We start from the raw sequence: 26962 nt of genomic DNA, 5'->3' as shown, positions 1-26962 counted from the left end.
TAAAGGGGGTAAGAGTCTTTCAGCTCTACCCCCGCACACTAAAAGATCTTATCCCAACGGCAAGCAAGAGGGCATTTGATTATTTTGGGTGTTGGTTTTACATTTGGGCCATGAGAGCTTGTCTAACTCTCAAAATCCTCCCACTTGGAATAGTGAGGGCTGCACTTTTTGGACTTTGGGACGCTGCCATGTCGAAAAATCTACAAGACCTAGACACATCTGAAAACTAAACATCTGTGTGAGTCCAGGGTGGTGTGCTTGACATGCAACCCACACCACTTTCCTACCCTTAATGCCCTGCAAACCTCCAACTTTGCTTCAAATCACACATTTTCCCCACATTTTTGAGCTAGAACCTTCCGGAATCTGCAGGAATCCACAAAATTCCTATCACCTAGCATTGTCGCATGTATACCAATAACAATTCTGCCCCACTTGTCAGCCTAAAAATGTTTTTTCCAAACTGCCCTTTTGGACCCGCTTTGGTTACCCCTCAATTTCGACATGTTTTTGGCTCTTCCCTGTCACAGTCACTTGGCCCACCTACCCAAGTGAGGTATCATTTTTATCGGGAAACTGAGGGGAACATTGGGTGGTAGGAAATTTGTGCAGGTGCGGTGATCCCACATAGAAATATGAGGAACATTTTATTTTTTAGCTAAATTTGAGGTTCGCTAAGGATTCTGGGTAAGAAAGCGCTCGGGATCCATGCAAGTCACTCTTCCCTGGACTCCCTCGGGTATCTAGTTTTCAGAAATGTCTGGGTTTGGTAGGGTTACCTAGATAGCTGCTGAGCCCAGGACCAAAAACGCAGGTGCCCCATCACCCCCGCAAAAACAGGTAATTTTATATTTGATAATTGTGATGTGTCCACGTAGTGTTTTGGGGAATTTCCTGTCGCTGTACAATTTTTATTGAGAGACCTGGGGGAACGCTGGGTAGAAGGAAGTTTGTGGCTTCCATCAGATTCCAAAACTTTTCAGCCAAATGTTGAGGTTTGGTAAGGATTCTGATTAACAGAACCTAATCAGAACCACAAATTAACCCATCCTAGGTGTCTAGTTTTCAGAAATGTCCAGGTTTGCTAGGTTTTCCTAGGTGCTGGATGAGCAGAAGGCCAAAACACGCAGCCAGACACTTTGCAAAAAACAGGTCAGTTTTCTTTGGGAAAATGTGATGTGTCCATGTTGTGTTATGGGCGTTTCCTGCTGTGGGCACTAGGCCTACCCACACAAGTGAGGTACTATTTTTATTGGGAGCCTTAGGGGAATGTTGGGTTGAAGGAAATTTGTTCCTCCTCTTAGATTTCAGAAATGTCTATCTCCGAAATGTGAGGAAAAGTGTTTTTTTGCCAAATTTTGAGGTTTGCAAAGGAATCTGGGTAACAGAACCTGGTGAGAGCGCCACAAGTTACCCCATCCTGGGTTCCCCTAGGTGTCTAGTTTTAAAAAATGCACAGGGTTTTGGTAGGTTTTCTTAGGTGCCAGCTGAGCTAGAGACCAAAATCCACAGCTAGGCACTTTCCAAAAAAACACATTAGTTGTCAATGTAAAAATGTGATGTGTCCTTGTTGTGTTTTGGGGTGTTTCCTGTCGTGGGCACTAGGCCTACCCACACAAGTGAGGTACTGTTTTAATTGGGAGACTTGGGGGAATGCTGGGTGGAAGGAAATGTGTGGCTCCTCTCAGATTCCAGAACTTTCTATCACCAAAATGTGAGGAAAAAGTGTTTTTTTGCCAAACTTTGATGTTTGCAAAATTCTGGATAACAGAACCCGTTGAGAGCCCCACAAGTCCCCTTAGGTGTCCAGTTTTCAAAAATATATAGGTTTGCCAGGTTCCCTAGGTGCTGGCTGAGCTAGAGGAAGAATTCACAGCTAGGCACTTTCCAAAAAACACATCAGATTTCAATGTAAAAATGTGATGTGTCCATGTTGCGTTTCCTGTCACGGGCATTAGGCCTACCCACACAAGTGAGGTGCCATTTTTATCAGGAGACTTGGGGGAATACAGAATAGAAGAACAAGTGTTATTGCCCCTTGTCTTTCTCTACATTTTTTCCTTCCAAATGTAAGACAGTGTGTAAAAAAGACGTCTATTTGAGAAATGTCCTGTAATTCACATGCTAGTATGGGGACCCCGGAATTCAGAGATGTGCAAATAACCACTGCTTCCTTATCTTGTGACCTTTTCAGAAATACAAAGGTTTCCTTGATACCTATTTTTCACTTTTTATATTTCACTAAATGAATTGCTGTATATCCGGTATACAATGAAAACCCATTGCAAGGTGCAGCTCGTTTATTGGCTCTGGGTACCTAGGGTTCTTGATGAACCTCCAAGCCCTTTATATCCCCTCAACCAGAAGAGTCCAGCAGACGTAAAGGTATATTGCTTTAAAAAATCTGCCATAGCTGAAAAACATTATAGAAGAAAACGTGGACAACAATTGCTCTTTTTTTCACCTCAATTACAATATTCTTTATTTTAGCTGTTTTCTGTAGGAAAACCTTGAAGGATCTACACAATTTACCCCTTGCTGAATTCAGAATTCTGTCTACCTTACAGAAATGTTTAGCTGTCTGGGATCCCGCATTGGTTTCACACCCATTTCTGGCACTGAGTGGAAGGAGGCTGAAAGCACAAAAAATAGTAAAAATGGGGTATGTCCCAGTAAAATGCCAAAATTGTGTTGAAAATGTGGTGTTCTGATTCAAGTCTGCCTGTTCCTGAAAGCTGGGAAGATGGTGATTTTAGCACCGCAAACCATTTGTTGATGCCGTTTTAAGGGGAAAAAAACACAAACATTATTCTGCATCCCTTTTTTCCCATTAAAAAAAATAATAATATTAGCTGTATTTTGGCTAATTTCTTGGTCTCTTCCAGGGGAACCCACAAATTCTGAGTACCTCTAGAATTCCTAGGATGTTGGAAAAAAGGACACAAATTTGGCGAAAGTAGCTTATGTGGACAAAACGTTATGAAGGCCTAAGCGCCCCAAATAGCCAAAAAAAGGCTTGGCACATGAGGGGGGAAAAGGCCTAGCAGGGAAGGCGTTAAAACTATAGTACATACAAAAACAAAAAAATTACATTCTTGACTACAATATTCTCTGACACAATATTTTTGTGCTAGAGATATTCTTGACACAATATGTAGGTGTCACACTATTAAAAACTCAATATTCTATGCAGTCACGCTATCTATCTATTTATGTAGATGACTATGATTAATTGACACTATAGATGAGAGCCATTGACATTGACCAGTAATGGTTGTCAGTGCCACCTCCATACTAATAAAACAGAAATGTATGTTACTTTCTGCTGTGTTACGGTTTCCAGTGGTGCTGATAAGCACAAACAGCCAATTTCAGTGTTTTTAGAGTTTAGGTTGATCTCGCCCAATTTGCCTGTTAAACTTAACTTTTTCAGTTCTTGTTTGAGGTTATGTAATCCTAGTTGTAGACATCTGAGAACCATCTAAAAGTGGATAGTGCTCTTTACAGTGATGAAAATTAACCCTTAACATCAATCTGCAGAAAGTATCTAGGGCTGAAAAAGATCACGCTCACCAGGTGGTCATTGAATGTCTGCTAACACTTAATATGTGAAGCACAGAGATCAACATTTGAAACTACTCAGTTTTTTAGGTGATGTGGCAATTTTACTCTGCTCAGAAATGACCCTTTAGGGTTCCTGTGTGACTGAATTTGTTCTAACGACCCACAGATATAATATTTTTATGGTGGCATCCACAGTTCTTTTGTGACATCCACAAATCGAACATTACTGGTGGAGTAAACCACTCACAGCCAATCAAAATTTAATAGGTTTGCAAGCTATGGGCCTGAATCAGAAAGTCTTTAATCTAAGAATTTGTCTGCTACTCAAGACTCCTGTATAATTTATTCATGAATTTCCAGTACCAGGACATACTTACTCACAGATCTAATTCACAAAGCTTTTATTCTGTGTGTTTGTATTTCTTACACCTGCAAGTAATATCGCCCGAACAGCATCATTGAATATTTATTTCAGAAGTACAAAAGGGTGTGAAACCTCTTTTGGTAAGACATTACCTCAAGGCAACTGACAGGAGAAAACAGAATAGTTAAATAATTGAAGCTTTATTGTGGCCATTTATAAGAAATACAAGGTAGCGAATCTTATCCTCTTTCAGTGTCAAATAAAGAGTTCAAGTATATTTCATGTTTTACCCTTTCCACAATTAGAGTTCAGAGACTAGAATGAAGGTTGCTTTGAGGACATGCAAAACATTAGATGATCATCAGCAGCACCAGATGGGCATGTAGTGTTTGATCACATTGTAATAGAAGCAGAGACTTTTACTTTAAGTAAGATTTCCTGAGGAAAATAGCACCCATGGGGAATTCATTTGAGAATACAGGAAGACTGTAAAATATCTCTTTTGGATTCCCACTTTGCCATGAGGTGTTTGATAAAGGTGAACTCCAAGTGAGTTCACCCAAGCTATACTCATTTTAGGTTCTAATAAGAAAATAAACACTGAATACAGCAGGCATCAATACCATATGCTATTATTAAAAGAACAGTTACAATTCAGGTGATAGCCTATTACCTCTCATGGCAAGCCTTGTGCACTCTGAACAATATGGTTGCATAGATGGGACTTGTTAGGCCATGGTGGGGTATCTCAAGCAAGGAATGCCCATGGGTGACTGTCTGGAATACTAGCTTATAACCCATTGTTTTAAAGCTGAGGTTTTATGAATGTCTCCATCAAGGAAGCACCCAACTGAAATCAAAGCCTGAAAAGCATTAAACAAGCCTACTGAATGCATCATCCAGATTACCATCAAGAGGAGAAGACAGCAGACTAAAGCGCAGCAGCCTACCATCTCTCAAGCTTCCTAAAAGAAGCACATGCTTGTCCCATGTCAGTCAGTCAGTTGCAGCAAAATTCTCATGAGAGTACAGTAACATTTAGTTAGGGGATATATTTTAATGACAGCGTTTCTGATATGATTAAAAACCATGTAAAGGGAAGCAACTATTTTACTGTCATTCTTACTTTTTCAACATATTTCACACAACACTGAAGCCCGTTTGGGTCAGTGACCTTCCTCCTGACCTAGGATCCCTAACAACCCCCCCACCCCCTCAATGTGCGTTGCGTTTTGTGTAAAGTATAGTGTTATCATAACCACACAGCATAAACAAACACTCGCTGCTGTAAATGGTGAGCATCGAGTAATTCTTAGCAAGAAATAGATGGGAGTCAAAGTCACTTACATGCATGTGTTTTTTACAAACACAGATTGCCAAACAAAATGCCCGCTGAGCATGCATTTACTCATGTATATCACTGCAAAGCAGCATGGTGTATTTAACACCTAAAGTGTAAAGAAAGGACAGTAGCTATAACTTACCCTAATTTAAGGAGGAATCGGGCCCCCTGGGGGAGGGGGGAGGCATCTAGCTGGGTGTAGTTAAACTACTAGAATAGGTTGTGTACAGAAAGAAGTCTTGCCATTTATTTAATTAATGTAAAATGAATCAACTGAGGATCAAAAGAAATAGTTAAGAGATGCAAGGACATTACCCACATACTTTGCCAAGGGAAAAATGCCAGTTAGTGCGCCTTCTGGTCTCCACCACCTGTAATTTGCTAAATGCAGGACACCTCTCAGTTATAAGCAGTCAGAGGCTCTGTAGTTAGTGTGCGTGCTCCACACGCCACTCCCAGGAGGGAATTGCCTAAAGCGCATGATATCATCACTCTAAGTAGAGGTGTAACATTACACATATGTATCAAATGTGATCCAACCATGTAAGAGGGGCACATAGTAGTCCATAGTCCATATATCTCTTTGTGTAAGGAAATAGGCACAACAAGCTATTAATATCATAATAATAATATTGTATGTCTGAGAGCTACGTTAACTTGCTTAAATAAGGTCTAATCAGGATAGCTAAACAATGTCTAATAGGCATCCAGACTCAAAGAAAGGTTTGTGTTGATTCTGTCTACCTCTCATTAAACTACACTAGGGGTCACCGACCTTTCACATAACAAGAGCTACTTTGGTTCAGTGAAAAGCATTCTGAGCTAATAATGATAATAATGTTGTAATAGCGACCACAGCAGACAAGATTACATTAGTGGCCACCACATGTGTAATTACAATACTTGATCACCCCATTACATCAACAAAGGGCTGCCAGCATTAACGTAATGCCAATTGGAATGACTATACAGTGATAATACTTGACAGCCATAGCTGTAATGCCCATGGGACCAAGGTATTATCATCAGAAATAGGTCCCCCTAACACCACATGATTTAGGACTCAAATATCCGTTTTAAATATATTTTGGTAATTCAGTCACTTTTCTCCAAACATTAGTTTATGAGTTTTGAAAATATATACATTTTAATCTCAAATACGCATTCTCAATTCCGACATACATGTACTAATTCATCAAAGCAAAAGCTTCTAATTTAGTAGTATGGGCTGCACACACAGGAGAACTACTTGCAGTTAAATTGAGAGCAACCAGTAGCTCATGAGGTACTTGTTGGAGAAGGCAGAACTAAAGGCAGTTCCATTAACAATGACTTATTGCCTTCAAAAAACATATATTTAGTATGTCTGGCTGAACTTCGTTGAATGTGTTTAGGTTGAAGATAAAAGTTATTAATACTACCAAAATGTTGCACATTAATCCCAACATTTATATGCAAGCAACGGAGTAAAGTAGTTACTGAGAACTACCCCCTCACATATTAAGAAAACTTATATGCAATGGCAAATTTCTGTTCCTATATCCATAGGGATCACAAATCACTCTGTGAAGTCCCTGGTTACTTATCTGTGCCCAAGGGATCTCATCATTCAAACCAATCAAATGTGTGCATAATATATACACCCATCTTTGTTTTCTTTCTAATAACTGATTGGTGCTATTTATTGTAGAACTTGTAATCCACAGTTTTTTAATGAACACCCATTCTAGATCTTGTTCAGTATGGCTTACTTCATGGAATTGATTAATCATGTGTGTTGTATTCCTTTTGCACTGGATATTCCTTCTGTGTTGCATAACTTGATACAAACCTTTTGGGTAATCATGTCACATCCCAAATCACAGGGACATGTGATCCTTTAGATCACATTGTCCAAACTGTGATTTGTGTGTTTTGTTGCCCCAGTGTTCCAAGCCAAGGTCAATGGATTTAGTGGTCCTGGTAAATGTACATACACTACAACTGCCACATAAGAAGTTGGCCCTAACTGGTAGTAAACCTTACAATGCTGTGGTATCAGACTCACACTTCTGTGTGTACTAACAAATCTCATAAGCTATTGCCCCCTTTAAAGATATACAATGTCAAACTAACAGAGACTAAGATATGCCAATCCCTGTTTGTACCAATTCTGCTTTTTCTGCATGGTCATTACAGATTGTTGGTCTTTTTACCAAACCTGTTTTGCTGGCATTAGAACACTGTGCACTTTACCCTTGCTAAGTAGGAGTAACATGCCTGTAAACACTCTTTAAGTATGGTTAAATGGGCTTATCCCTGAGGGACATACTTAACCTGCCCATACGTACTTAGTATATGTTGTGGAAAATGCACCCAGGGCTTGGAAGTTAAATGCCACCTGTGGACTACAGCACCTTTTGTGCCGTCCACATGATTGGCCTAGAAAATATGTTTGGGGCCTACTATGTGTAGTCTAACTGCAGCAGCCTAAAACCCTGATGTTCTGAAAGCCTTAGAAGTGACCCAGGGAGTTGCTCCAGAAAACCTGAAAAGTTAGAACTTAGAAAATGTCTGACGTTCCAAGACCTACTGAGCTGACTTCCAAACCTCCCGGCAAAGGTGTCAGATTTTGATGCAACTTTGTCAGATATAGCTTCAGGCTTGCCACTTTAGAGGTGTCTGAGCTCCATAAAAAGGTCAGAAGGTAAAATCTTTGACTGAGAAAAACCCACTTGAAGTATCCAACCCATGTTTAATGGCATTCAACCAGAAATTGAGCATAAATACCGACCTACTACTTCTGTTATTATTACTTACATCTTAAAAAATTCTATCTCCGGTTCCCCTTTTAGAATTTTTAGAATTTGGTGCCATTCTTTTTATTCAACTTTACTCTATTTTTATAACTCAGTTTGAGATTTTTATTGTTTGGTGTTTTGACTATATTACTGTTTGGGTACTGCAAACATTCTTTACACAGTGCCCTAAGTTAAGCCTGTCTGCCCCGTTCCATAGCAACCAGGAGCTTGAGCTGAGATTATTTAATGACTTTGAAATTATTTCTTGAGGTGGTGTCCCTCGCACCCAAAATATTAATCCACTTTCTTACATTGTTCATGACCTTCATAACATTATTAAACATAGTTCTGTATGTGGTTATGCAATTGATCTTTCTCTACTCATGGGTACGTTTGTAGTAAAGCCTCATGATTGCTACTTACAGTCATTTCCTGAATTACTAGATGATGTTGTGAGGGTTACCTACTTATGTGTCAGCCTATCTCTCAAAGTCAATTCTCATCAAGCAATTATCCTGTAATCACAAAAAATAATCAATGGAAATTTTCCCTTATAGATTGAGGATGGAAGCTGTCAAAATTGAGGCATCTCATGATGTCTACCACAAACTGACAGATACAAATGTCTCTCTCCTTTTCAACAACTTCCATTATTGAAACCCCAATAGAAACTATTCCATTCAATCAATTAATAAGATTACCTCTTCCAGTTTTGATTACAAGAATATGCCTTCAATTTCCCCTACTGGGCCTGATTCCCTTTCAATTAGGGTAAGATCGGACCATTGGCCTACTTTTCCACTTTAGAAGCATAATACACTTCTGGTCGGCAGTGATAGACATGGGTAAGTGCTTGCACTCTGCGCATTTTGAATGGCATTCAGTGTTTGTAAAAAACAGGAATATAAGTATGACACTGAATCCTACCATCTTCTTACTAGGTAGTATCTGAGGCTCACCATTTACAAAAGCAAGTATTTTTGTATGCACCATAGTCAATACATATTTATGGTAGGGTGTCTTTCGGGACCCCATGTCCTGAGAAAGGCACTGATCCATCTTCACAAGTACTTCTACATCCTCTGAGCGAATATGTTTCAGCCAACATTGAAACTCGAACAGTTTTTCATAATATTAGGGGCACATCTAATTAAATGTACCTTGAGTAACTCACTAGATAATGTTATCTCCTGTACACTTCCACCTATTAGGGATTATCAATGAAATAAGAGCTCCCAAATTTGGTTGAGCCCATTCAAACAATTATTGAACTTAAATATTACAGGACGGGCTATTGAAGTGACATGAATTGTAGGTAAGCGTATTTTATTCAAATCAACATTACTTTTTTCAGGATGTGTGTCATACTTACATTCTTTCTTCATTGGTTTGCTACACCTTTCTTATGTTTGTTATACACTTGGGGAATATATACCAGCGAACCCTTTATCCTCACTTTATCCTCATTTCTCCATCTTCCATGATTACCATTTCTTAAGGTCTCCAGTACAGAAGGCTTGAACAAATGGGAGCAATAGGGTCAATCAGTACTGATTTTCCACTGGAACATGAGATTTGGGATATTCCAGATCATGGTTAGCCCTTCAAGGAGATCCTTGTGAAGCTGTGATCCAGACAGACTAATATGTGGAGTACAGCTTCACAGCCTTTAGATCTGAGGAACGAGTGTCCAGTTTTGTAAAAGGAAGGACAGTCTGCTAAGAAGAAGTTGTCTGGCGCCAGAGGAGAGATTAACGTACAATCCGGTATTTCCAGAGCAACTCTTTATGCCACATGGGAGTGACCTGAGCGTTTCAGCTGAGACAAGTTTAGAAACAAGAAACACAGCTCTTCAATGGACGAAGTTTTGTTAAGTTCTAAACATTATGGGGGTCATTCTGACCCTGGCGGTTTCCCACCGGTTTTCCCCTGGCCCAGGGAATCCGCCATGGCGGCGCTGCTTGCAGCACCGCCATGGGGATTCCGACCCCCTTCCCGCCAGCCTGTTTCTGGCAGTGTCCACCGCCAGAACCAGGATGGCGGGAACGGGTGCCGTGGGGCCCCTGGGGGCCCCTGCACTGCCCATGCCACTGGCATGGGCAGTGCAGAGGGCCCCCTAACAGGGCCCCACAAAGATGTTCACTGTCTGCTTTGCAGACAGTGAAAATCGCAACGGGTGCCACTGCACCCGTCGCACCCCTGCAACTCCGCCGGCTCCATTCCGAGCCGGCTTCCTCGTTGCAGGGGCTTTCCCGCTGGGCCGGCGGACGGCCTTTTGGCGGTCGCCCGCCGGCCCAGCGGGAAAGTTGGAATGACCGCTGCGGTCTTTTGACCGCGGTGCGGTCATTCGGCGGTAACCGCATGGCGGGCGGCGACCGCCGCCCGCCGCGGTCAGAATGACCGCCTATGTCTTTTGATATATTAGAGTGGGTTCTGAGCTCTGCATCTTTCAAAGATGCCTCTTCAGAGGCCCTCTATCCCCTTTGCTCAGAGGATGCTTGAATGCATGCACTGGATGACAGTTGATTAAGACATTTGATGCAAGTTTTTTGAGGGCCATCTAGATTCAGCAGCTCCAATAAGCAAATGGCTTGAACCCTGGCTGCAAAGGAATAACAAGGATTGACAGCAGTCACTAATGCAACAGAGGAAGCATATGATTCTGTGTAAATCAGTATGTGTAGGTGGGTAAGTCACTGTAGTTGGCTAGGGATAGCACATAGCTTTTATCAAACAGACAAAAGAAGAGGGTTATTTAGTGAGTGAGTGGAAACACTTCTGCAGTGCACTTATTGGTTCTTCAAGTAACACCACTTAGTGACAGGCTAACCCAAATGTTGGATGTAGGAGACAGCTGGGACACATGAGTATCTAGTTTGCTCCAAGAAGCATACAAACATTTTTGGCTCATTCAGCTGCTCAAATGTCTGATTGTTACCTGTCATCAGCTGTTTGCATATATGTAACCTCTCCTTCCATATCTTAAAGGACTTCCATGGCAGTCCCATTTTGTGCTTAGTGAATAAATGCATTATATTCTCAAGAACCTTACCTTGTGATCTGTGTTCTTGTATTGAAGTCGAGGGATCTCATTGAGCGTAGAACTTCAATGCACCCCAAATACTGAAAAACAGAGAAAAGCTGTGTTACTACCAATTAACTGTCCTACACAATATAGAATATTTTGCATGCAAATAGGTAATGCTAACTAAAATGTTGTTGTTTTTCTGAATTCTGGGGCCTCACTCAACTGGGAGCAAGGCGAGGAGGGCACATTTGTCCCACACTGTAGGTCCGTAATAAATATTCATGAATTACTTCCCTTGAGTTGAATATGTAGGTGAACCCATGCTAATGGCAGTATGTCTCCGGTCTTAGAGGTGCAGAGTCTAAGGTAGACCTTGAATGGTGCATTCTAACAATTCTGATGATCTAGTGATATTCATGCTTACCATTTATCCTCAATAAATATTGTGAAACTTAAATATCAATCAAAACCACATAGGAGCAGTGCTGCCACATGAGCATCCAAGACCCGCTTACAGTAACCTCTCAGTCACATACACGCCACTGTGTACTGCCTCCAAGTTCAGGTAATTCTACCTTTTCGGTCATTTCATATGAACTGCCTACCACTAGTCACATCAACTATGCCCTCTGACCAAGTGGCTCTGAAGTGTCATATGTTGCAACTAAAGAAACACGAGTGATGGCTGTCCCTCCCCACACACTGCTGTAAATATGTAGGTTGTATGTTTGGCACACTACCTTTAAGAGCGTGGTATTTTGATATGAGTCTGTTTTCACTAATGCCATCCTTACAACAGTCACATTGACTCAGTACGGTAACTGTGTATGTGCAGCCTCATGGCAACCACCATACACTAAATGTTTTCCATACTGCCATCACTACATTGTAAATGTTTCATACGGGAATGTTAATAATGACAAACAAATAAACACATATGTACATATGATGTGCAATCAATTAATAAAGCTTATAACTATAACAATTTGTATATGAAGGTAAAAAGAGTCTCCAAACGGGAGGTAAATCGACGAAGAACCAGTAAATAGTGTTTCAGATGAAGTGGAATTCTTCTTGGACTTTACTGTTACAATAGTTATGTTTATTAGCTATCAAATAAATATACATATAACAATGTCTTGAATCGAAATAAAGAGGCTCGTGATAATATTCTAGAATACTTTTAACTATTACGGTACTGTTTACATTTGGACCATTTTGCCATGAACTGAATAGCAAATATATCAAACAAATGGCGCTAAGGATTAAGTCCTATCTTTAAACAGCACTATACATGCTTGCTGCTTTTTTGCAGACTGAAGGACATGGTAGACAATAGCTGCCAAGGCTTCGTATTGCTATGTGTGACATTTTCATAACTTTATTGTAATTATGAGTGACATTTCAATGACTACGAGTGACACTTTCTTGTAAGCAAAATCAAGCAATGAAGACGATGACCCATATAAATTTCGTAATATATCGAGAATCCTATACCTCCCATTGTACACCAGCGCCACCTTTTGGCGTTTGATAAACACTACTCGGACCTTACCTAGCAAGGTGATAACCTGGAACAAGAAGGTTTTACCACACTTCAGGACTTGCGTGACAATTTCAGGCACTGGGGTAATGTGGGGAAATGACCGGAAATGCGTTATTCTAACGCGAGATGCGTGACACTTGGCAGGGCTGGGAGAACCAATATCGCAATCCTGACATTACATAGAAAACTACCCGTCTCGCTGAAGATAACAGTAGAAACTCTGATGGGGCCTATTATCACTTATAAACCTATACAGCCAAAGGTATACCACCACTATATACCATGACAAAAATATTGCACCAACTACATCAACCTAACCACTACATCGCAAGGCAAGTCTGGGTATGCAGATGTGGAGGTAAGTGTAGTTTCCATGATGATGTAGTAGTAGGCGTCATACTGGATGCAATATTATAGTAGGTCCACATTACTGACCTCAGTATAATGTCATAGAACCTAAATAAATCGTGAAAACGTTTACAATGCCACTATAGTGGAAACTGACCAAAAAGTAGAAGATGGAGAAAATGACAGAAAGTCAAAGAATTGTATCACAGCAGGAAAACCTCCTGGAACATGTGTATGTGGAAAGCTCGAAGCTATACATTGAGTTTAGAAAAAGCTACTGATGGCTGTCCAGTCTCAGATCAAAAATCTTGCATTCGGATTGAATGATGTAATGTTGGCCGGCTGTCACAGAGCCTACATCCTGCAGCATCACTTCTCCCATATAGTGTGTATGTGGTCTACAGGCTGTGCTCCATCTATGGGTGGGGACATATTTCAAATTACACATGGCCGATTCTCTCATATATTGGCAGAGTCAAGCTCAAAAACACACATCATTTATTTGTTGTCTCTGTTGGTAAAGATATGTGCTGTAAAGGTTATACTGGGTACACATGTTATTTTCATGAATAGGGCACCAACGCTGGTAAAAAAAAAACACAAGCTAAAGTGGGAAGCTTTCTGAAAGTAAATCGCAAGAAGCGAGAGATGAGACAAAAGTATTGGCACTAAAAGTTGAGCCTCAACAGTTAAAACGTGAAATCTTATGGATCAACCTTCAATGCAACGCTGTATTAAAATGCACATCAAAGCGTGTAGGGCATTTGTACACTCTATCAGTTGACGAAAACAACCACAAATACATTCATTGTATATTTGAAATAGCTATATTAGATCTTTTTTTCCTGCGAGTAGGAACTAATATCTTCATCAGCAATGACCTGACACTTCACACGACCACCCATTAAAGCTTAGCATTAAAGCAGTGGAGTCACATCTAGATAAAAGATAATCACATGGTTTCCTAGGTAAGGATAGATAAGGACAGAAAACCCCTGGCACTTCTTAATTGCATGGAGCAAAGTAAGCAGATTGTGCAGCCATCTAAAGAGCCATATGCTGAAGAAAACATCAATGTATTTCTGATATTTTTATACTTGTATTGTTTGAAGTCCTTGTAGAGGAGGTTCTCAGCGTTTCCATCACCAGTGCACACAATTCACAGATGCTTCCTATTTACATTCCGGATTAATTTCACTCATTGGCTTCTAAACAGATAGAGGTTTAAAAGAAAGCACTGATTCGTGATGAATGTGTTTGTCACAGTCAAAAGATAAAGAATATATTTTTAGACATTGTAAAAACATGTACGCTTTGAAAGCACCAGTATTTTCGGATATTTCCAGAAGGTAAGAAACATTACTTTAGGAGAGTATTCGTCTATTACCTGCCAAAATGTCCAGCAATAACGCAGGACAATATTTATAATGTTTGAGAAGCATAAACGTGTGCAAACAAGAAGTAATCAGTAAACAGACTCTAACTCAAGCTTTTTTGTCCATTGCGTTCTCACTATTCAATATTTACTTTTTCAAACATGTATTTGACAATAAAAACGCATACATTTTCATTTATAAAAAATGTATTGAATAAATCAGTCCAAGGTACAGGATGGAAAGGATCCTTTATCCTCACAGTACTGTTTGGGAGTGCACCCGAGAAGGAATAGCTGAATTCCCCACCGGTGACAGCAACACAGCAGTGCTGCCATCTGCAGAACAAAGAAAGCATTGCCAAAGCCAATAGGTTTTTATAACTGTAATACGTTTTCATTGATTGGAGATTCGCGTGTGTGGTTTTGTGGGTGGGTTAACTGACAGCTGCAAAAGTGATTTGATTAACCGACTGACTGAGTGATTGAGAGCCTGGATGAATGAATACATGAATAACTGATGGATGAGGGAGTGCATGAATGGGCTAATCACATTTTGAACACCAAAAACATGCCAGAATGTTGTCATAGATGAGCGGCTACAACTTGTCAGTGACTATCAATACCAAAGGACTACTATCACAACACTGAAATAAAAGAGAGAAGACGGATCATTTAGCACAGAGTTCTGGAGACATTGCTGGACACTCTTCGCTTTTAGACCTATCAGTGTAGTGAGTACTTCTGTAAGATTCCACGGATGCAAGGAAACCCTGCTCCCTCTCCAGAACAAGCCTGCATGGCTCGGGTACCATGCGGGGGCACAGGTTCCACCAATGATGCTCGCACTACCGCTCCTGCACTAGACGTCAAGTCCCGTGCAGTGAAGGGAGAGGTCCCTAAGCAAGGTCTTGGTTCATGTCTGCACAGAATGCACGGGTGTTTCAGGGGTCTAGTCGAAGGCCGGGCAGATGCTGAGAATGCAGCAGGAACGGAAGGGATAAGAGCTTCGTACATTAAGAAGGATCCGTCACACAGGCTGACATCCTGCTCCCCTCACTCCCTGGGGCTCAGACAAGGGCAGTACACAGCTGTGAGTAGACGTGGGAGGCAGTAAGTGAGACTACCTGGTAACCTTGCTTCTTTCATGCAGGTGCACGGAATGCGGGCAGGAAGAGGTATTGGGGTCCAGACACAGGCATTTTAATGTAGCGCAGTCAGCCCTCAAGAATGCCCGCTCGTCATTATCTAATCACTGATAAAGTTACATTTGGGATGATGATAATAGCAATAGTATCTTGCAATTATTATTCCTGTTATCATTACAGACAATAACAACAAAATATTAATTATGCTGTTGAGAGAGCGTATTTTGATATTACATATTATAGACGTAAAATGCTTATGTCTAACAATGCTGTATTAATAAACATTCATTAAAAGCGTATTCATAAAAATGGAGAATCGTTCATATGTATAAACTAATGTCAACTGTAAGGAATAATCGTTTATAGTTTGCCTAACTGAGCACATTAAAACGTATAAAACTGCATTCATTAAAACTCGTATATCTTAAGTTAGCATGAGCCAAGCAGAAGCTGTGTAGCTCTCATATTAAAAGCGTATTTTTCCTGTCTCTTCAGTGTGCGGACTTGCAAACGACCATGACCCAGCTATTGTTCTCTCTGTATTAGTTTGAAACATAGGGACATCTTCCCATCCGCATGCTAGCATCTTTTAGTATAAAATGATTGTGCTTCGAAACATTTGTAGATACTTCCAAGGACAATGAGACGAGGGAACGAGAACTTTTAACCTGAGACGTGTGCCAAGCTGATGAAGTAACCCCGGATATGCCACCTACGGAAGGCCGATTATGAAGACCAATCAGAAGACAAAATATTATCGAGAGATGACAAATGCATTACTTAATGTATAATTTGATAGGTTAACAATGATGGGGTGTATTGACTAACCAATAGAATTTTGGGGGAATGAATTACTAGAAAGGGATAAAAACCCATGACACAGGAAATAACCAGGCCATTAGGTAGGGAATGATATTGATTACATCCCGAAACTCTGTCACACTATTTTGTGACTTGAGACTTAGACAAACCATCCTTGCCCATACTGCTGCCCCTTACACTTTTCTCCTTATGAGGAGAGTGTCTTGCCTCTAACTTAGATAGATTGACGGCGATCTAACTGATGTCCTGAAAACGAAGACTGATCCTGAATGCTGACTTAATCAGAGGAGGGTAATTATAAAATTGCTAATGGAAATTAATGTTGCCTTTCTTTCTAGGTACCAACTGCTGTATGTTTTGATAGAGACCTTAGCTAGAAGTTTTCCAAATTGGTGTTCAAAATTGTTTTGCATGACGCCCAACATGCTAATGCTAATTAGAGGTTAGACAAGGTATTCATTCTGACTGACAAACTGACGTGACTGACGTGGTGCTATGCTGAACTAGTATCTTAGAAAGTATCATGTGTTATAATCTACTTATATCTATCTGATTGTCTATGTTAGTGATCTTTGCATTATCGAAAGCTTATTGTGGTTGCCATCTTGTAATCGTGCTTATATGTTTATTGACTTTGAGATTAATGCCTTTGCTACTAGATTGTAATCAATAGGGAATAAAACTTATTAACTCCATTAAGGTGTGGTTATTTATGACTGAAAGGTCATGGTTGCGCCGAACGTTTATTAATGTCTAAAGTAAGAGATATTTTGATGTTAAACGTTGACAATGTTATTGACATATTGATTGATATTTTGATTAGTTATCTCGTCCTACGGTGTCTCACCACTGGGCCCAAAGATTCATTGGCCTAAAACGAGTCCTGATGTGTATAAATTGACATAGACGGACGCGTTATCAGTCTTGGTAGCAGAGTACGGTTTGGCCCTTGGGGGCCCTAGGACGGAGTTTTCACTGTTCAATTGTTTTCTTGTGATAATGCAAATTGGAAAGATGATGAGTTGCTAGATTTGCCATGGGCTTTCCTGGGACCTCGGAGCCTGCCTAAATGAGTTGGGAATGTTCTCGGCGCCGTAGTATGTGTGGTTAGGGTCTTTTACGCTTATTAATCTTATGCACTTTGCAGGTGATTGTGAATACTTGAGTGTGATTAGGCCAAATTAAGTGTCGTTTAGAAGGAGTGGGCATACTCCACAGCATGAGAGTAGGGAAGTCGGCGTACTTCAGGTGAATGCAGCGCTTGTTGCTCAAAATTATCCACGTGGTTGGTTGTTGTATACGGGCCTATTGAGGTCTAAGACTCCGGAGTATGATGTTAAATTGGTTTATGTTGTAATCTGTGCGGTTTAATAGGTCAATCGGGCGTGGTTGACAGATCGAGTTTCGAGTTATGATGCATGTGTGTAACCTTCGATGGAGATTTGACAAGTTCTAAAGTGCACTAGAAGGAGTCATTGACAAGTCGAGAGTAGGATTTGCAGGACGAATTCTGCTTGCGTATGAGGGAACTGAGAAGGAGAGAGTAGCGGCCGAGGCTTCAAGTGAAATCTCTGTAAAGTTCTGAAGCGAATGTGTTACCCTTCCTGTAGTGAACCAGCAGATTTGTATTGTCATTCAAGTGCTAGCAATAATTTGCATTAGTTTGTATGAGTTGTAAGGAGTTAGTGAGGTGTGGACAAGCCGCAAGACTTTGTCAGCTGCAGTGTGCGTGAGTGTGACGTCAGTGGTGCCGCGCTGGGATAGGTCAGATGTCGAGAGGGGTCGCGCACGGATTGGCTGCCGTCCGTGAAAGGCAATACGTTGAGCAAAGGGTAGGTGAAGAGTGTCCTGGGAACTAAGCCATTTTCCTGAGTAAAAATAGAACAAAAATGAATTTTGTTAAGGCATTTAAAAGCGCATTGAAAGGAAATGTGTATATCGTTGCAACTGATGGGGAACCTACACCACCTGAGGGTACACCAGCTTACACGGTTATGGAGGAAAAGGGTGTTGCACCGTGTTTATGGATAAAACAATGGCGCAAACTAACAGAGAAAGAAGGGTGTCTAGCGTTTCCCGAACATGGAACGTTTAATCAAAAGGTGTTAGAAAATCTGAGGTGGATGTTAAGTACGCAGCAACCACCTCCTCGACCAGCACAATGTGAGGCTTTGGCAATTTGGGACCTGATGGCTCTTAAACATAGACAAGAAAGATTTCAAAGGAGATTGACAAGAGCCGAAAAATCCTATGCAGAGGCTAGGTGGGATAATGAGAACAAAATGTGGAGACGAGGAATAGTGGATGGGTTGAAGCTGTTTCCGGCAATAACCCAGGGAGAGGAAACACAGGGAAAGAAAGCTTCTTGCAAAACTGACAAAGAACCAGACAAACACAAAGAGAATAAAAGATCTTGGGAAGAAGAGGACGAATCAGATGATGAGGCGTTTATGGATAGGCTGTTACATGATCGTCCACCACCTTACGCAGTCAACGACAGTGCTCCAAGTACTAGCTTGGATCCTGGGAACCAGACGAAAGAGAAGGGTGTTACTGATACAGTACAGAATAGCGATACAGCTTTGATACAGAATGGTGTCAGTGTACCCACTGCTCCAGACCTGCCGATACAGTTACAGCCTCCACCACAGATAAAAATAATTTATCCCGATGTTCCAGTGCTTGAGACTACTACGAACTTGGTGGTGCAGCCAGACCCGATATATACAAAGCCAAGGTTAATGCAGATTGAATAAACTCCGCAGTTAGTGTCACAACCACCAAAACTGATACCTGGGTATAACCCAGTAGCAGGTCCTTTAAAAGAACCTGCACCAGGATTATTAGATCAGACCTATGGTGTTGAAGCTCCAAGAAGCTTGGGAGCAGGCCAGACACCTGCCGCTATATCACTACCCATTACAGTTGGTCCCCCGGTGCCGTTATATGCACAGGAGAAAACAAGGATGTGTGATCAGGGAGTCCTAACTCATGAAACGATAAGAGGAGGGCCTATTATAACTCCACAAATAATGACACAGAGAGGACAGGCTTGTGAACAATCAAGACCTTAGTCCAATAGGGGCACCTCTTGAGGCAATGCGACAAGCAGGATTGGGAGTCTTGACTCCCCAAACTATGAGTACAAATACCTCATACACTCCAATGATACATGCAGGGAACATTTCACTGCAGGGTTTTACAGTACAACAGCTAAATGAGTGGTTAGAGAAAACCTGTACATCACAAAGGGCTACAGCAACTGCAATCGAACCTGAGAAAGAGAAACACGATGAATATCTAAATCTAGTACGACTAGGAGCAGAAGCTGCTGAATTGGTGGATGGAACAATGGGAGTAAATAGGTTGGAGTCTTACACTGAGGCAGAATTAAGGTACCTATGCCCTAAAATAACCAAAGAGGTAGGCAAAGTACACCAGAAATTAACGAATTTGGCAGATAAATACAATATCGACATTGGGAACACAAAACATTTGAAACGGAGTTACAGATTAGATTTTGACTCAAAAGATTTTGAGCACATGAGATCTGCAGGCATGAAGACACATTTGAAAGAGCTGCTGCAAAGCGCACACATTTGGGGAGCACTAGAGAAATGGGAAGGCCGATGGATGAAGAAAAGAGATAAGGGGAAAAGAGATAGTCCAGTATCTAATGAAACAACAGTCACACCAAACTTAGAGACAGTGAAAATCCTACCTATGAGAGAGACAGCTGGTGGTGTTTTGGTGCATGTGCCTTGGTCCAGGGGAGACATTTTGTCCTTTACGAATGATTATCCCAGGTTAAGAGAAAAACCGATCGAGTGGTATCAACAGACAGATAGATTCGTAAAGCTTGCGAAGTGTCTCTGGGAAGACTTAAATACCTTGTTTGAGATTATTGTTCCACCAGACTTGTGGCTTGAATGCAAGAGAGGGGTAGATTGGCCCACAAAGGAACCGGCAAGGGATAAAGTGACTGGAGCGCCTTCTGAAGAGGTGATGAAATATTATCATAAAGTAATTGAGTTTTTGAAACAAAAGGTGTCGCCGAAGGTGACTGATTGGCAGAAAATTGACCGGACCTCTCAAGAGGTTAAAGAGTCAATACATGCATATTATGAAAGATTGTTAAAGGCATTCAAACATTACAGTGGTACTGAAACAATTGAGCCGAAGGACATGAATCATCTTGTGTTCAGATTTGTCGAAGGGCTGAGACCGGAGGTCAGTCAAATGATTAAAAATCATTTGATTTGTTGGCAAGCTAAACCGATTGATGAAGTATTACAGTACGCGAAATACTGTAGTGACGAAATTGAGTTAAAGCAGAAGAAGTTGAAGGAGAAGGTGATGGTGATGCAGATAAGAGCTGCACAGGCTGGAATACAGGGAAATGGTGTTCAGCAAATGATACAGCAACAACCGCAATTGAATGGTGTGTTTCAGGCACAGCCGAGAGGTAGAGGTCGAGGGTTTGTGAACCGTGGTGCGGACATGAATAATGTGGTTGTTCAAGGTGATGGTCAAGGAGTGAAAAAGATGTCACCATGCCATGCGTGCGGGGGCGTGGGACATTGGAAACAGGATTGTCCAAATATAATGCAGGATGGTACAGTTCAGCAGAGTATCAATGCCAGTACATTGCAAAATTCACGAGGTTCAAGAATGAGACACCCGAATCAGAACTATCAAAATAATTTGGTACAACTGACAGGGGTGCAACCTATGCAGCAAATGCAAATGCCGCGTTTCCAAACAGTGTCAGTACAACCGATGCAACAGCAGATCCCTATGGTGCCTAGACAGCAAATGCAGTTACCCCTAGCTCCGATGGGACAGCAACAGGTGATGCTTCCTCAACAGGTCACAGGACAAGTAACACGTCAAAACAACACTGTACAACAATTCCCATTACGAGGTGAAAATGAGATGAATGAGGATTGGTCAGATGATAGTTCAGACAGTGAAGAGTGCAGACTCGCCGCATCCTTAGAGGTAGACCAGAGAGGCCCATATGTGGAGGGAAAAGTAATGGGCTACAAAGTCTCATTTTTAGTTGATACAGGAGCTACACGCTCTACTGTTCGCAGTGCAGAGGTACCAAGATTACCTCTCTCAGGGCGCACCATACGAGTGGTTGGTGTGGCTAACCAGTACCTGACTAATCCAATCAGTGACCCAGTGCAGGTTGAAATTGGAAATTTCCAGGTCCTGCATAGATTTGTTGTATGCGATTCAAGTCCAGTATCCTTGTTAGGAAGAGACTTATTGTGCAAAACCAAATGTTCAATTACCTGTTCCAATGGTGGAATAGAGGTTCAGACAAACAGTGATGACGAGGCAGATGAGGGTCAGCTCATGGAAGAAGAAAGAGAGATGAATGAAGATTACCCTCTAATTACCCTTTTCCCAGTGTTCCCCTTGATCGATCTACCTGCTGATCTGCAAGGATCGGTGATAGAGAAAGTGTGGGATTTGACTGGAAAGGAGGTTGGATTAATAAAGGGAGTAAAACCAATCAAGGTGCAGATAAGGCCGAATGCAGTGTTCCCACAAGTGTCACAATATCACATGACTCAGGATGTCCTTATTGAAGTGACACAGATAATTGCAGATTTTCTCAGACAGGGAGTTTTGAAAGAAGTCCTGAGTAGTCCGTGTAACTCTCCAATTATGGGTTTGAGAAAGCCCTGTGGGAAAGTTCGAATTGTGCAGGATTTGAGAAAAATAAACGAAATCGTGGTAAAATGCTGCCCTGTGGTTCCCAACCCAGCAGTAATAATGTACCAGGTTCCTTGTGATGCTGAGTGGTTTACCGTAGTAGACCTATCACAAGCGTTTTTCTCGATTCCACTTCACGAGGACAGCCAGTTTTTGTTCAGTTTCAAGTTCCTGGATAAGGTATACAGTTGGTGCAGAATTCCTCAGGGTTTTTCTGAGTCACCATCCATCTTCAATCAGATATTGAAGAAGGATTTGGAACCTCTTGTTCTAACTTACAATTCGACTCTTGTGCAGTACATTGATGATTTGTTGATTGCATCCAAAACCAAAGACAGCTGCAAATATGATACCATTGCCTTATTAAATCATTTGGGAAAAAACGGACATAAGGTGTCACCTAAAAAGCTGCAGTACTGCCAAAAAGAAGTAAAATATTTGGGGCATCTGATTGAGAAAGGGTCTCGAAGAATATCAAAAGAGAGAATAACAGTTGTGTTACAAATGAATCCCCCAACAACAAAGAGAGATGTCAGAATGTTCTTGGGAATGGTGGGCTACTGTCGCCAGTGGATACCCAACTTCTCGATCATTTCAAAACCATTAACAAAGCTGACAGGAAAGGAAGTTAAGGATGAACCATATACAATCACATTGACAAAAGAAGAGCTTGAGTCATTTCTAGAGCTGAAAGAATGCATGTGCAGGGCTCCAGCATTAGGAATGCCTGATTATGAGAAACCATTTTTGTTGTTCTGTCATGAACGTGATGCTTGTTCTTTGTCTGTTTTAACACAGGTCCATGGAGATGCAAATCACCCTGTAGCATATTTTTCGGCTACTTTGGACCCTGTCGCAGCAGCCTTACCGGGTTGTTTGCGAGCAGTCGCAGCAGTTGGTCAAAGCCTTTCACAATGCGAGGGCATAGTCATGGGATATCCCCTGACAGTATTGGTTCCACATTCTGTTGAAATTCTGCTGACACGAACTAAGACACAACACATGACAAATGCCCGACTTACCAAATATGAGACAATTATTCTGGGGTCACCAAATGTCACATTGAAAAGGTGCACTGTACTGAACCCGGCAACTCTACTTCCCATTGAGAATACAGAAATAAAAGATGGGGAAGAATTTGAGCATGATTGTCTGGAGGTAACTGAGCTCAGTACCAAACCTCGCTCAGATATAAAAGATACCCAGTTAAAGGAAAACGATTACATTATGTTCGTTGATGGGTCCTGTCTAAGAGATTCATCAGGAACCTTGAGAGCTGGTTATGCAGTATGTACCATATCCGGTATAGTCGAAGCCTCCTGGCTTGAGAAAGTGTTTTCTGCACAGGTAGCAGAATTGATAGCTTTCACAAAAGCCTGCCATGCTGCTGTAAATCTAAAGGTCACAATCTATACAGACAGCAGATACGGATTTGGAATTGTACATGATTTTGGTCAACTCTGGTCACAAAGAGGGTTTATGACATCCTCTGGTTCACCAGTGAAAAATGGAGAACAGATAAGAGATTTGTTACATGCGATTCAGTTGCCTCTTGAAATTGCTGTGGTGAAATGCAGTGCTCACACCAGATCACAAGATTTTGTGTCTATGGGGAATGGTTATGCAGACCAGGTTGCCAGATTTTGTGCATTGAACTGTATATCTTTTAAGGAGCAATGGGAACTGTTACCACAACCTGAGAATGACACAACCTTAAGTCTAGCATTACGAGTGGTTGATACCTTAGACGAATTAAAGACACTACAAAGCATCGTTGGTAAGGAAGAAAAACGTTCTTGGCAGAAAATGCAGTGTGTACAGAGAGCAGACGATATTTGGGTATCAGGAGAGGGAAAACTAGTGTTGCCAAACAGTCTTCTGTCACATTTTGCCCGATTGTATCATGGGCAGGCCCATTTGGGAAGAGATGCCATGATCAGATCATTTAAGATTGATTGGTTCAATCCAAAATTCAGACATGCAGCAGAGATTACTTGTCACAGATGCGTCATTTGTCAACAGATGAACGCTGGAAAAGGAATTGTGGTAACTTTGAGCCACATTGGGAGAGCTGGTGGTCCATTTAATAAGATACAAATGGATTTCATTGAAATGTCTGTTTGTGGAGGTCTGAGATATGTGCTGGTGATTGTGTGTGTTTTTAGCCATTGGATTGAGGCATATCCCACACGTAGGAATGACAGTCTTACAGTTGCAAAACTACTACTCAGAGAATTAATACCCAGGTTCGGGTTTCCGGTTTCTATAGAATCAGATAGGGGAAGACACTTCGACAATGAGGTGATTAAACTTCTGTGTGCCGCACTCAACATTGAACAAAAGCTGCATTGTAGCTATTGCCCTGAAGCTTCAGGACTAGTCGAACAGATGAATGGTACTTTGAAATCAAGAATAGCAAAAATGTGTGCAGCAACAAACATGAAGTGGCCAGATGCGTTACCTCTAGTGCTGATGTCTATGAGAAACACGCCAGATAAGAAAACAGGATTGTCCCCACATGAAATCCTCATGGGCAGAGCAGTGAGGTTACCAGCGGTACCTGCAAATGCACTAGTGAATATTACAGATGATATGGTGTTGGATTACTGCAAAAGTTTGGCTGACGTGATTCGCTCTTTCTCTCACCAGGTGGAAGCTAACACGTTTCCACCAATCGGCGAACCAGGACACTCTCTGCAAGCTGGAGATTGGATGGTTGTCAAGAAGCACGTAAGAAAATCGTGTCTTGAGCCGCGTTGGAAAGGGCCATATCAAGTGATATTGACGACCACTACTGCTGTGAAGTGTGCCGGGGTTCCCAACTGGATACATGCCAGTCATACAAAAAGGGTAGCGTGTCCTGTTGAAGAGGAACTTGAAGATTCCGGTGCAACAACCTCAAGAGGAGAAGTCTCAGAATCAGAGATCAGTCAAGAAGGATCTGAGACTACAGGAGAGCCCGCTGAGAACAGCCGTGTCCCTCAAACTATCAGTGAGTTCGAGAGAGGTGACGAAGTGCCAATCTCAGTGGAGGCAGCAGGAGAACAAAGTCAAGGAGAGGTTCTCCCAGAAGCAGACGAATACAATTCAGAATCTGAATACAGTATCGAACAAGGAGAGAAAGACGAAGAAGTGGCAAATTTAAATAAGAACGAATCAAGAGCTGCCGAACGAGTTCCAAGCCTATCAGGAGAAAACACCATATTATCAGAGGAGGGTGCTGTCCAAGGTACTGAAGGAAAACGCCGAAGTAAGACGAACAGAGGTGACAATTGGCCAGACAATTCACACTTTAGACTAAGAGAAATAGCAAACGAAACAATAATAGAGGAAAGCGATACCTCACGGGCAGACGATCTGAGTGAAGGAGAACAGCAAGGTGAACGAAGAATAAAAAGAAAAAGAATAGCAAACAGAAGATATACCGGTCCTGAATGGGCATACGCTACAACCTCTGAATGGCAACAAGAATTCTTAGCGTTCTGTTTTGATCGAGAAATACCAGGCCAGTACTACGGTACCTGAAGAAAATACAACAAGAAAATTGAAGAGAAAGACATTGAAAATTGTGAAAGCTAAAAAAAAAAAAAAGAATCTTAGAGAAGAAATAAAACTACCGGAAAGTGACATTAAACCTGGATTTGACTTATAGAAACCTGATTACGACAAGCTGCTAACCTGAATTGACGAAAAGGGTCCTGGATTGAGTGAAGATGCTGTAAATTACGCAGAAAGAGTTTGCTACTCAGAGTTGATTGTTAATCTGCTGTTTGATTCTATACAAACATGGCTTAAAGTAACAAGGGAAGTAAAGTGTGTGGCTGGTTAGGACTTATGATAGGTGCTGTATGTGCAATAATGATTGTGGGAGTGATTGTGGGAATGCCATGGAAAGAGAGTGAAACTACTAATGCAACTTCAAAACCTGAGACTACTACTACAACTAATAAACTATCACCATGGGAGAAATTTGAGCAAGACACAAAACATCTGCATGAGGGAACTAATCCAAACGGGGAGCTTTCTACTAATGTTTTCTATCGCCTACTAAATGAGTATGTGGAAACTATGAATGCGAAAGACTGTTATGTATGCACTAAAATTCCTTCATCTGTGCAGGAGGGAGTTACTTATCATAGCCTCCCTCTTACGTATGGGATCAGCTGTAGCTTGCTACTAACAAGATTTTATAATCAAGAGCATGTGCAATATTTTTATTCAAATTTGGATGTTGTTTTCTTTTGTGCCTGTTATTGAATTCTTAAATAAGTTAGCTAAAGAACATGATATAAAATTAGTTAGAGGATTCTTTGAGCCAACACTAACATTTGGAACTGCTTATGCACATCGCAATAACTTGACATGCTTACTGTCTCCTGTAGAGAAAAGCTTTTTAGATCACACAGATGATAGACGCAAAGCATTAAAAGAAAGATTAGAAAAAGGTTTAGAAAAACGCACTTATGCAAATGATTATGCTTATACTGAAATTAAAACACAAGGCAAGTTAGCTATAGATGCATTACACGTAGGTAGACTCTGTATATATAGACCAAAATCTGATCAAGATAATTTGTTTGTGGGAACGAGTGAATGTAGGCATGTGTTCTTGTTTCAGAGCAAATGGACCTTTATGTTAAATGGACAAGACCCAGCGATTCCTGGAATCTATTACATCTGTGGGTTAAATGCGTATTACCGTCTCCCTAAGGGATGCTATGAGACATGTTATTTGGGAATAATATTCCCAAAGATTTACCAGATTGATGATTTAAAACAACTACCTAAAACGTCTGAATTACAACATACCAGACAAAAACGAGAATCAGTGGCGGCTGTCATTGGTGATATATTTGGAGCTATAATCCCTTCAGTAGGGGTTGTCCTAAATTCTATGAAAATTCAAAAGTTGTCTACTATT

At 41.2% G+C, this 26962-nt stretch overlaps 1 protein-coding gene across 1 annotated transcript in view; it reads right to left on the bottom strand.

Annotated features, from left to right (window-relative positions):
- The window catches only part of SHC3 (SHC adaptor protein 3), a 418135-nt gene that overhangs the window by 275758 nt on the left and 115415 nt on the right, over positions 1–26962 (bottom strand). The window contains exon 2 of the mRNA XM_069227563.1: positions 11103–11173. Within this exon, the coding sequence (XP_069083664.1) occupies positions 11103–11173 (71 nt within the window). The remainder of the gene's footprint in view (positions 1–11102; positions 11174–26962) is intronic.

The sequence above is a fragment of the Pleurodeles waltl genome, chromosome 1_1, assembly GCF_031143425.1.
Source record: "Pleurodeles waltl isolate 20211129_DDA chromosome 1_1, aPleWal1.hap1.20221129, whole genome shotgun sequence".
In the NCBI taxonomy this organism is placed as follows: domain Eukaryota; kingdom Metazoa; phylum Chordata; class Amphibia; order Caudata; family Salamandridae; genus Pleurodeles; species Pleurodeles waltl.
Note: the sequence above shows the minus strand (reverse complement) of the source record. Positions and strands in the feature narration are given on the sequence as shown.